The sequence below is a fragment of the Heliangelus exortis genome, chromosome 24 (genome assembly GCF_036169615.1).
Source record: "Heliangelus exortis chromosome 24, bHelExo1.hap1, whole genome shotgun sequence".
Classification (NCBI taxonomy): Eukaryota; Metazoa; Chordata; class Aves; order Apodiformes; family Trochilidae; genus Heliangelus; species Heliangelus exortis.
In genome coordinates this window covers 2,464,460-2,476,402 of record NC_092445.1, presented here as the reverse complement: position 1 = coordinate 2,476,402, position 11,943 = coordinate 2,464,460, and the positions used below count along the sequence as shown (strand labels likewise).

Genomic DNA, 11,943 nt, shown 5'->3' with positions numbered 1-11,943 from the left:
GCATTGGCTCTGCCGGGTTTCACTCCCTCCGGCTTGGGCTTAAAAAGGTGTCAGCAAACGGGTGCTGGGCCAGCCGGGGTGGTGAGGAGGATGGGTGCTCTCTGCTGGCTTCTGGCCTCTGCGCTCTGCATCGCCATCCGGGGTGAGTCTGTCCCCTCCCACCTCCCCCGTCCCCCTCTCTGTGGCACTGTTCCCACTGGGGACAAACTGGGGACAGGAGCTGGGCTCTGACCTCCCTTCCATTGCGCTGCGTTTCCCGGAATGCGGCTGGGGAAGTGGGATCTTGCTTGGTGGGTTCCCAAATTCGTGGTTCTCTCAGGGCTGAGGAGAGCTGAGGGTTGGGGTGGGGAGGGAGGAGGTGGTGTCTTCAGGGCTTGGTGAGGAGTGTGTGAAAATGGGGTGCTGCCAGCCGGGGGGGCTTTAACCCTCACCCAAACCTTTCCCCGCCTCTGCTGCCTGCGAGGAGCCAGCAGGGAAGGTGGGTGGGTTGTCCCTGGAAGCAGCAGGAGGGGAAAGAGGGGACAACACCCCCCGGACCCCCACTCCGGGTGGGTGTAAAGCCAAGCAGGGTTGTGAGCTCGTTGGATCCATCCCTGCTTCTCCCACCTGGGAACCATCTCTGGGTGCCCAGCCCCAGGGGGCACCCCTGAGACGGGGTTGGGGTGCAGGCAGTGGGGGCTCCTTGGTGCCCCTCCAGCCTGTCCTGCTTGTCAGGGGACAGCTTGGCTGCACCTCTCCTTGGAAACATCACCCAGAGCTGTGGCCACCAGCCCTGCAGGTGACACTGCCTCCCGTGGGGACATCACTCCATCAGCCACCCCAGGGTTCCCTGGGGACCTCAGGGTGGTGGCACAGTGCCGAGCCAGGAGCTGGCCCTGGGAGGGTGTCCGTGTCCTGTGTCTGTGCCACGGGGGGGGGTTCGTGGAGCTGCTTTCAGCCAAGCCCCACACCCCCAGGAGGGGCAGCACCCACCCCTTGCATGGCCAGGAACAGCCCCTGCTCACCCCCACCCTTCTCTGCCTTCCAGGACAGGACCAGGGGTTCTCCCGCCCACACCCCCAGTTTGGCTCCATCTACCACGTCCGAGGTAACGGGACCCCTGTGCTTGGTGGGGCACAGAGGGTGCTCAGCACCAGCTCCTCCCAGTACCAAACTGGGACAGAGAGATGCCTCTCTCTCTGACCCATGGGGACAGCAGCTGCGGGTCTGGGGGGGCTCGGGGAGGGATGTTGGGGTGCTGAGGCTTTGGAGCTGACTCCTGGCCCACCCTGGGGTCCTGTAGGTGTCATTAACCTGCCCTATGCTGAGATCGAGGAGCCCTTTGAAGCCTGGTACAACCAGACAGGAAACAAGAGCCGGATCCAGTACTACGATGGTAAAACTGGAGGGGGGGAGGAGAGGGGGACAGCCATCTGCTCCAGGCCATGCCCAGCCCACCCCATCACCCGTGCCTCAGTTTCCCCTTCCTGTCCGGCGCAGGGCAGGTGATCACCTACCAGCTGGCGGGGGTGAAGCCCTATGGGATGCTGTACAAGATCACACCAGAGACCACCGAGAAGGAGGTGAACACCAGGAAATGTTTCCAGCTGCCTGGCTCCAAGGAGGATGTGGTCAGGGCACAGAGCGTCTTCCCCAGCATGGATGGCTTCAAGGTGAGGAACACCAAACCCTGGATCCAACCGACTCCTCGGAGCATCCTCATGCTGAGGACGGTGGCACTGGGCAGCTGGGGATGCTCCTCTCCATCCTGAGGGTGCTGGGACAGGACAGGACATGTCCCTGCTCCCTGGGGCACAGGGAGGGTCACTTCTCCAACTGGATCGGGGCCGGACCGTCGGCTCCTTTCCCAACCCCAGCAGCCGTGTTGGGACGTGTCACAGCCCACACGAGCGATGGTGTTTTGGGATGGTTTGGGCAAGTCCCTGCACGGTGCTCAGCTCCTGCCAGCACCAGGCTCCAGCAGGGCTGGGAGCAGCAGGAGGAGGTGTGCAGGGGGTGAGCAGTGGGGACAGCAAGTTGTCACCAAGCTGGACACTGACCCAGACACGTGGCCCTGGGCTGAGATCTTGGAAAGATGAAAAGAAGATGTGAGGAAGGAATTCTTCACTGTGAGGGTGCTGAGCCCCAGGTGGCTGTGGCTGCCCCATCCCTGGCAGTGTCCAAGGTTGGATGGGGCTGGGAGCACCCTGGGCTGGGGGAGGTGTCCCTGCCCATGGCAGGGGTGGCACTGGGGGAGCTTTGGGGTTCCACCCAACCCAACCCAGTCTGGGATTTGATGATCCTATGAAAATCCTGGAGACTTTTGGAGCGGGGGTGCAGCCAGAGCCCCCTCTATGGGTGCACCGTGTCCCCCAGCACCCCTGAGCCAGGCAGAGGGTTTGTCCCGTGTTTGCCCCCAAACCCCATGGCTTTCCACCCTATGGCCACACAGGGTCCAGTCTGAGATCCTGGTGCAAGGCGCTGAACTTTCACCAGGTTCACCAGGAGCTCTGGGCTCCTGAGCAGGTGTAGGGTGGGAAGGAGCGAGGGGGAGTGTAGTGAAATGAGGCAACCAGGTGCCACTAATTGCCAGGTAGTGGGCATGAGCTTGTGTTAAGCCCACCTGGACCTGATTAGGGCGGGCCCCTACTGCCCTTTTATTGGCCCCCCAGTCCTGCTCATGTGCAGCTGGGGCCCTCCCTAATCAGGCCCAGGTGGGCTCAACACAAGCTCATGCCCATTACCTGGCAATTAGTGGCACCTGGTTGCCTCATTTCACTACAGGGGGGGCAGGGTTTGGGGGCTCCACCCGAATCTGATGCCCACCCTGATGCTTCCACCCCCTCCCTGCTTCATGTCCCCCCAGTTCCTGCGGGAGGAATACTTCCAGGGTCGGTACTGTGCTGTCTGGCAGAACGTCACCCACTGGGCACAGAAGAAGAACGTTTACACCATGTGGGTGACCAACTCCAGCTGTGGTGTGGCCCCAGTCCACTATGAGATGCGGGGCTACAACACCCTGCTGGGCTCCCATTACGACAAATATGAGATCTCCTACACTGACTTTGACAACAGCTTCCCCTCCTCTGTCTTCGACCCCCCCATCAACGGTGAGCTGGGTCCCCAGATGCTGCCCATGAGGCTCGGGGTGGTGGCAGCTGATAGAGTCGTGGAAATCCAGAATATCTGCTTGGAAGGGACCTCCTGGATCACCTGATCCACCCCTTCTCACGGTGCTGTTGGTGGGAGATGTCCCAGCACCCCAGGAGCTGAGAATTCCAACTTCCCAGTATGGGAGAATCCACCCCTTCCCTAGGGACCATTCCAATCTCTTGGAATCCAGTTTTCCTCTGGTGTCCCATGGGAATCTCCCCAGGAGGTGCCCATTGCCCCTTGGCTTCTCCATGGACACACGGAGTCCCCATCTTTGCAGCCACCTTTAAGCACTGGGCCCTGGGCACAGGGGTCCCCTGAGCCTTCTCGAGGCTGAACAAGCCCAGACTTCCCAACCTCACTGGTCTCACCTCCTTGGTGCCACCTCTGTGTTGTCATCTCACCGGTGACATCTCAGTGGTGGCATCCCAGTGTTGTCATCTCTTGGGTGTCATCTCACTGGTGACATCTCAGTGGTGGCATCCCAGTGTTGTCATCTCAGAGGTGCCATCTCACTGGTGCCACCTCTGTGTTGTCATCTCACTGGTGGCATCTCAGTGATGGCATCTCAGTGATGTCATCTCAGAGGTGGCATCTCACTGGTGCCACCTCTGTGTTGTCATCTCTCTGGTGGCATCTCACTGATGTCATCTAAGTGGTGCCATCTCTGTGTTGTTATCTCACTGGTGCCATCTCACTGGTGACCTTACTCCCCAGAGACAAAGAAGTGTGGGGTGCTACCAGGGAGCGTGGCAGAGCACCGGGTGCTGGCAAACCCCATGGAGGACCTGGTGGGACAGCACCAACCTCGGGCCCACCGGGTTTTCCACCAGTACCGCCGGCGCTTGGGGCGGAATTACAGCTCTGTGCGGGAGCTGGAGCACAGGCAGAGCATCTTTGTCCACAACATGAGGTACAGGCAGAATGAGGGGGGGGATTCCCAGCCCCCCATCCGTGGGGAGCACACCGGGATGGTTGGATGGTTGGTTGGTGCCCGCAGGTTTGTGCACTCCAAGAACCGAGCTGCCCTCTCCTACACCCTGGCCCTCAACCACCTCGCTGACCGCACAGCCCAGGAGCTCTCTGCTCTGCGGGGACACCGACCCAGTGGGACCCCCAACCACGGGCAGCCCTTCCCCACCCACCTCTACACCGGCCTCATCCTGCCCGAGAGCCTGGACTGGCGCATGTATGGTAGGTGGGGGGATGGGGGGATGGGGGTCTTGCTGCCCGGGGGTGTCCGAGGGTGTGAGAACCCCCTCTGGGACAGCCCCGAGTTCACCTGAGCTGTCCCCACTTCCCATCACCACGCTGGGGAGCCTGGGGCTGGGGGTGTCCCTTGGGATCCCCAGGTCCTTGTTGTCCCCACTCTGCTCAGTAACTGGGGGGCACATGTGGTGATGCCATCCCTTGGGACCCCCAGGTCCTTGATGTCCCCAACCCATGGAGCTGTAATGTCCCTTGAGACCCTCAGGTCCTTGTCCCCAACCCATGGAGCTGCAGTGTCCCTTGGGACCCCCAGGTCCTTGATGTCCCCAACCCATGGAGCTGCAGTGTCCCTTGGGACCCCCAGGTCCTTGTTGTCCCCAACCCATGGAGCTGTAATGTCCCTTGAGACCCTCAGGTCCTTGTCCCCAACCCATGGAGCTGCAGTGTCCCTTGGGACCCCCAGGTCCTTGATGTCCCCAACCCATGGAGCTGTAATGTCCCTTGAGACCCTCAGGTCCTTGTCCCCAACCCACAGAGCTGCAGTGTCCCTTGGGACCCCCAGGTCCTTGTCCCCAACCCATGGAGCTGTAATGTCCCTTGAGACCCCCAGGTCCTTGTTGTCCCCAACCCATGGAGCTGCAATGTCCCCTGGGACCCCCAGGTCTTCAGAGTTCCCACTCTGCCCAGCCAGTGGGGAGCCCACGTGGTGATTCCATCCCTTGGGACCCCCAGGTCCTCATTGTCCCCATTCTGGTCAGTGACTGGGGAGCCCCTGTGGCTGTGCTGTCCCTTGGGACCCCCAGGTCCCCATGTGGTCCCCACTCTGCTCCACCACCAGAAGCTGGAGGAAAAAGGGCTCAGCCCTTGGCCCTTGTTCTGCTGCCCCAGATGTGAGGTGGTGCCACCTCTGCCTTCCCTTTGTGTCCCCACCAGCTCTGAGTGACCCCCCCAACACCTTTGGCTCCCACGGGTTGCACCCAGCCCCCCACCAGCTGCCTCTGCAAGCCCTCAACTCCTGCCTCAGTTTCCCTCCCACCCACCTCATCCCCGGGTGCCACCCCAGCCTCTCACCCCCCATCCCACTGTCCCCAGGTGCCGTGACCCCCGTCAAGGACCAAGCAGTCTGTGGGTCCTGCTGGAGCTTTGCCACCACGGGGGCAATGGAGGGTGCCCTTTTCCTCAAGGTGAGAGTGGGGCCATGCCCCAAGGCCACGGTCAGGCTCTCTGGAGGGTGCCTGTCCCCAGCTGTCCCCCCCCACAGACCGGCGTGCTGACCCCCCTGTCCCAACAAGTCCTCATCGACTGCTCCTGGGGTTTTGGGAACTACGCCTGTGATGGGGGTGAGGAGTGGAGAGCCTACGAGTGGATCAAGAAGCACGGGGGCATCTCCAGCACCGAGTCCTATGGCACCTACAAGGGGCAGGTGAGGGACATCGACACCCCCTGGGTGACCAACTCTGTGCTGCCCCTGAGTCCCCCGAGTCTTGGGATGGGCCCTGATGGGGGGATGGGGGGGATGGATGGTGTAACAAGCTCTGGAGATGGGGAGGTCACCTCCAGCCCAAGCCACCAACGTCCAAAGCCCAGCCCAAAGTGCAGCCCCAGGGCTCAGCCGGGTGGTTTCATCACCACGTGCCTCAGTTTCTCTTCTTGCAAAACAGGGATGAGGCTCCTCCACCCATGGGTCCCTCCATACCCTGGGGTGCAGGGATGGAGCAGGGCTGAGTGGGGACAGGGACGGGGCTGCAAGACTCAGGAAAGAGCCTCTCAGGGCTGGGGGTGCAGACCCAGCTCCCCACCCTGCCTGGGGACAACTCCGTGTCCCTGCAGCCACTGGGACAATGTCCCCACCACCATGACGGTGGGCAAGGCAGGACAGGGACCCTGCCACAGCCTGAGTCCTGCATCAGATGAGCCAGCAGTGTGCCCAGGTAGCCAATAAGGCCAATGGCATCCTGGGCTGGCTCAGGAACAGCATGGCCAGCAGGTCCAGGGAAGGGATTCTGCCCCTGTGCTCAGCCCTGGGGAGGCCACAGCTTGAGTCCTGTGTCCAGTTCTGGGCCCCTCAGCTCAGGAAGGAGATTGAGGTGCTGGAGCAGGTCCAGAGAAGAGCAAGGAGGCTGGGAAGGGATCCAGCACAAGTCCTGTGAGGAAGGGCTGAGGGAGCTGGGGGTGTTGAGGCTGGAGAAGAGGAGGCTCAGGGGAGACCTCATCACTCTCTCCAACTCCCTGAAAGGAGGTTGGAGCCAGGGGGGGGTTGGGCTCTTTTCCCAGGCAACTCTCAGCAAGACAAGAGGGCACAAGAGGTCTCAAGTTGTGCCAGGGGAGGTTTAGGTTGGACATTAGAAAGAATTTCTTTCTGGAGAGGGTGCTCAGCCATTGGAATGGGCTGCCCAGGGAAGGGGTGGATTCTCCATCCCTGGAGATATTTCCAAAGAGCCTGGATGTGGCACTCAGTGCCATGGGCTGGGAACCACGGGGGGAGTGGAGCAAGGGTTGGACTTGATGAGCTCTGAGCTCCCTTCCAACCCAGCCCATTCTATGATCCTATGAGGGGACCCGGGGGCACCAAGTGATGTGGTGTCCCCACTCCCTGGGTGCCCCAGAATGGCTTGTGCCACTACAACCAGTCTGAGATGCTGGCCAAGATCACGGGCTACGTCAATGTCACCTCGGGCAACATCACAGCAGTCAAAGCTGCCATCTACAAGCACGGCCCCGTGGCTGTCAGCATCGATGCCTCTCACAGAACCTTCTCCTTCTACTCCAACGGTGTCTACTATGAGCCCAAGTGTGGTGAGTCGGGTGGCACCCGGGCCACGGGAGGAGCTGGGGGGTCCTGGGATCCCCTAATTCCTGCTGAGCACCTTGGGCAGGGATGGGAGAGGGGACTGACCCTGCAGCCCCCACCCAGAGCTGCTGGGAGTCTTGGGAGCAGGGATGGGGTCAGGAAAGGGATGGTGTCAGGAAAGGGATGATTACAGGACAGGGATGGTGTCAGCAGAGGGATGGTGTCGGGACAGGGATGGGGTCAGGACAGGGATGATCACCAGACAGGGATGGGGTCAGGACAGGGATGGGGTCAGGACAGAGATGATCTCAGGACATGGATGATTACAGGACAGGGATGGGATGATTACAGGACAGGGATGGTGTCAGCAGAGGGATGGGGTCAGGACAGGGATGATCACCAGACAGGGATGGTGTCGGGACAGGGATGGGGTCAGGACAGGGATGGTGTCAGGAAAGGGATGGTCTCAGGACAGGGATGGTCTCAGGACAGGGATGATTACAGGACAGGGAGGATCTCAGCACAGGGATGGTGCCAGGACAGGGGTGATGTCCAGGTGAGTTGTCCCCATCTTGTCCCCTGCAGGAAACGTGTCAGGGATGTTGGACCACGCAGTGCTGGCCGTGGGCTACGGAGTCCTGCAGGGAGAGACCTACTGGCTCATCAAGAACTCCTGGTCCACCTACTGGGGCAACGATGGCTACATCCTCATGGCCATGAAGGACAACAACTGTGGGGTGGCCACAGAAGCCACCTACCCCATCCTGGCCTGATGGGGCCACCTCTCTGCTAGCTTGGCAGGCAGAGCCCTCGGGGACACTCTTGGACCTCTCCCTGGATCCAGCCTGATGGGACACGGTCCCCAAGTGGGTTCTGTCCCCTCCATGGGCCCTTGGGCAGCTCCAGAGGGAGTTTGGGCTGGCAGAGAGGACGAGAGACTCCAGGAGGTGGCCGTAGGCAGCTCAGCTGGGAAGTTCAGAGGATGCTCCTTGCCCTCTGGAGAGGGAATGAGTTGTTGGGGCAATAAAAGCTGTAGAAGATCCTGCCTGAGATCCTGGGGTGTCTTCTGCTTCCTGTCCTTGCTGTCACTGTGCTCTGCAGCCCTCTGTGTGATGAGTTTCACCCAGTGCTCAGCCCAGGGGACATCTGTGTCCCCTGCTCAGCTTCTCTCCAGGTTCCTCCCTGGGTCAGTGCTTGGTGTGACTCAGTTTCCCCCCCTCGTTTCGGGGTTGAAAGCAAAGCTTCCAGGTGGGTTTTTCTTGGGGAGTTTTACCCCAAAACTGCACAGCCCTGGGGGAGCCTGGCTGAGGGACTGGAGAAGCTGGGGCTGGGTGTCAGGGGGGGGGTGAAGGCTCCTTCCTGGTGCTCTGCTCACATCCAGCCTGGGGACAGAGCCCCACGGGCAGCAGAGCTGGGAGGCACTGCCTGATTGTCCTGAGCCCAATTTGCAGGTGGGGAGGGAACCCTACAAAAGGGAAAGAAGGGTCAGTCCTCCCTTCTCCGGGCTGCATCTTCCCCCAAAATGCTTTTTTTTTTTTGGGTAGCTGAGGAGCAGCATCCTCCGTGGCTCCCCCTTCCTCACCACCAGCCCGGGGTGTCCTTCCAGGAGGTGGGATTAGCTCCCAGTCAGGGCTGGCAGGTTGTGATTCTTTTCCTGTTTTCTTTCCCTTGTTCACCTCTTTCTTTTCCCAATTTGCAGCCCTGACTCCTGGAGCTGCCTTCATCCCCCTCAGCAGGGAGGCTCCAATTCACAGCCAGGAGAAAGCATCACTTGCTGAGGGAATAATGTGATTTATTCCAGGGGAGTCCAGGGCTCTGGGTCTTTGATTCTCTTGCCTGCAGTCAATAAGAAAATAGGCTTTGACTTTCAGGGAACTGTGACTTTCAGGCTCCCTTTGGACAAGGTCGGAATTTGCTGGAAGGAATTTAGCCCAGGAGGAATTGAGCTGAAATTTTGCATTTGTGGCACGAGGAGGGAGAGGAGCTGGGGGTGTGGGGAGTTTGGGATGGTTGGGAACTTAAAAAAACCCACACAGCCCCCCTGTTTATTACAGCTGGAAAAGGAGAAAAATAAAAAAGGACACACCTGAAGAGAGGGTTGCTGCTTCCAGAGCCAACCTTGGCATCTGGCTGCAACCTCCAGACTTCCCTCAACACCCAAACCACGGAGCTGCTCCAGGTTTTTTTGGATTGTTTTTTTTTTTTTTTTGCTGAGTGAAGCAAAGAGCAACCACCCTGAACCCTGCTTTTTATTAGAAGCAAAGCTGGCTTCAAGGTAAGCACTTGAGGTTTCCTTTGGAAGGAGCCCATTGCCTGCATGCCCTGCCTCTCCAGCCCGCCTGCTAAACTCCCCAAACTTGATGCTTTGATGGTGAAATAGAAGCTGAGGTTGGTGCTTAATGGGGACTGAGCACCGCCTGGAGGGTGAAATCCAAGAGGATCTGGCACCTGCCCCCTATTTTCCCCCTGAAAATCCCATCAGGATCTTGATCTGCAGGCTGGGGTGGCTCCAGACGTCTCCAGGGGTCAGGTTCCTGCTGGAAGCCCTTACTGGGCACGTTTCATTCCTCTGCTCTGCCTCCTGTTTGGTGGTTTTTGTGGTTTTTGTGGTCCTCTGCCACCTCCAGGGTCCCCTCATAGAATCCTAGAATGGGCTGGGTTGGAAGGGACCCCAGAGCTCATCAAGTCCAAGCCTTGCTCCACTCCCCCCGTGGTTCCCAGCCCATGGCACTGAGTGCCACATCCAGGCTCTTTTGAAATATCTCCAGGGATGGAGAATCCACCCCTTCCCTGGGCAGCCCATTCCAATGGCTGAGCACCCTCTCCGTAAAGAAATTCTTTCTCATGTCCAACCTAAACCTCCCCTGGCACAACTTGAGACCTCTTGTGCCCTCTTGTCTTGCTGAGAGTTGCCTGGGAAAAGAGCCCAACCCCCCCCTGGCTCCAACCTCCTTTCAGGGAGTTGGAGAGAGTGATGAGGTCTCCCCTGAGCCTCCTCTTCTCCAGCCTCAACACCCCCAGCTCCCTCAGCCCTTCCTCACAGGACTTGTGCTGGATCCCTTCACAGCCTCCTTGCTCTTCTCTGGACCTGCTCCAGCACCTCAAGCTCCTTCCTGAGCTGAGGGGCCCAGAACTGGACACAGGACTCAAGCTGTGGCCTCCCCAGGGCTGAGCACAGGGGCAGAATCCCTTCCCTGGACCTGCTGGCCACGCTGTTCCTGAGCCAGCCCAGGATGCCCTTGGCCTTCTTGGCTACCTGGGCACACTGCTGGCTCCTCTTCAGCTTCCTGGCAATCCAGACTCCCAGCTCCCTTTCTGCCACTCTGTGCCCAGCCTGGAGCTCCCCATGGGGTTCTTGTGGCCAAAGTGCAGGACCCGGCACTTGGAATGTTGAACCTCATCCCGTTGGGATCAGCCCCTCCTCCTTCAGCTGCCCCTTCTCAGCCTCTGCCAAGCAGGAGGTTGGTGCTGAGGTGCAAGATGATGTCTTGAGAGGTTGTCCAAGGTGATGGAGGCTTTTGTGCTGGAGCTGGGAGCCTGTTCTGGGCTTTCCTGAGCTTCCCCAGGACTTGGCCACCCTGCCTGATGCTCTCTTGGGAATTCATCCATGAAGATGCCCACAACCGGCTGCCAAAATCCTCACCTCCCAGGTGAGCACCTCCCAGACTTCCACCTTGGCAACTTCCCCACCTGTGGTGCAGGGGGAGCTGCTCCTGGCCTGAAAGCCAAGACTTAAAGCCAAGATCCCTCCTGGATCACAGCCAAAGCCATCGTCCCCTCCATCGGGGTGCTGGAGGTCCCACGAGCACCCTCAGCAACACCCCTGGGAATGCTGCTCCCTCCTCCTGCCTGCGCCCACCTCCTCCCCTGGGCTGGGAACGGGAACCTTGGGATCATCCCAAGCTCCCTGCTGGGTTCCCAGCCAGGACCAGGGAGGGGGAGGGAGCCGGGATGGAGCAAACCCCTCCCCAAAGCTGTTTCGCTCCCAGCCAAAGGCTCTTTGAGAGCATCAAGAGCTGCGGGATCCACAGAGCCAGAAATTCAGGGTGGGCTGGGTTTGCCAAGCTAAATCATCCTCTGAGGGAAGGCGGCTGGGATTTCAGATGGGTTTGGTGGATTTGGTTTGTTGGGGGTTTGGGTTTTGGGGTTTGTTTTGGTTTGGGTTTTTTTTTTTTGTTTTTTTTTCAGCTTGCCCTGGGCTGTCCTGGATCCTGCTGCTTCCCTCCGGAGGCAGCTGTGCTCCCAGCCCTCTCTGCAGCGATGCCAGGTGGCCAGAAAATGGGCTCCAGCCCCCAAAAAAACCTTGGCTGCCTTTCAGCTGGGGATGAATTCTCGGCGAAAAAAAAAAAAAAAAAAATTAAAAAAAAAAAAATTAAAAAAAACCCCAACCACAAGCCAAGCAAACCCCAAAGCCTCTCCCAGCTCGCACAAAACAAGGGAATTATTCGGAAAAAGAGGGACAGGGAGAGAGCCAAAATATGGAAATATTATCTGTGAGTGATTTAGAGGCAGCCCCAGCCCGGGGCAGGGAGCAGCAGCTGAATCAAAAGCCATTTGGCAACTTCTTGGCTCCCAAACGAGACCCAGGGAGGGCTGGGCAGGAGCTCCAGAACCGCCTTGGGGAGGGGGCTTTGGAGCTGGGGCAGCACAGAACCGGGTGGGTCCGGGAGGAAAAGGACCCGGGACACCCAACCCCGAGGTTTTTGGCTGCCTCAGGGGATTCCATCTCGGAGTTTGCTTTCTGATACCATCACTGAGGTTTTTTGGGGGTTTTTTTGGGGGGGAGGGGGGGTTACAAATCGCTGGACCCG

The 11,943-nt window shown here is 59.4% G+C and overlaps 1 protein-coding gene across 1 annotated transcript; it reads left to right on the top strand.

Annotated features, from left to right (window-relative positions):
• Positions 1-20: 20 nt before the first annotated feature.
• Positions 21-8,184, top strand: LOC139807135 (digestive cysteine proteinase 1-like). The gene is made up of 11 exons (XM_071767705.1): positions 21-142; positions 1,028-1,087; positions 1,283-1,375; positions 1,480-1,652; positions 2,846-3,089; positions 3,850-4,045; positions 4,133-4,326; positions 5,434-5,525; positions 5,603-5,764; positions 6,948-7,137; positions 7,718-8,184. The coding sequence occupies exons 1-11, from the start codon at positions 91-93 to the stop codon at positions 7,903-7,905; spliced, it is 1,644 nt and encodes a 547-aa protein (XP_071623806.1). The 5' UTR covers positions 21-90; the 3' UTR covers positions 7,906-8,184.
• Positions 8,185-11,943: the final 3,759 nt, after the last annotated feature.

What these genes read in the sequence shown, in the direction of transcription:
- LOC139807135 (XM_071767705.1), top strand. Translation starts at nt 91, where the DNA reads ATGGGTGCTCTCTGCTGGCTTCTGGCCTCTGCGCTCTGCATCGCCATC. An exon ending in CTCCATCTACCACGTCCGAG is followed by an intron (nt 1,088 to 1,282) that starts GTAACGGGACCC and finishes GGGGTCCTGTAG; the next exon opens with GTGTCATTAACCTGCCCTAT. An exon ending in CTACTATGAGCCCAAGTGTG is followed by an intron (nt 7,138 to 7,717) that starts GTGAGTCGGGTG and finishes TGTCCCCTGCAG; the next exon opens with GAAACGTGTCAGGGATGTTG.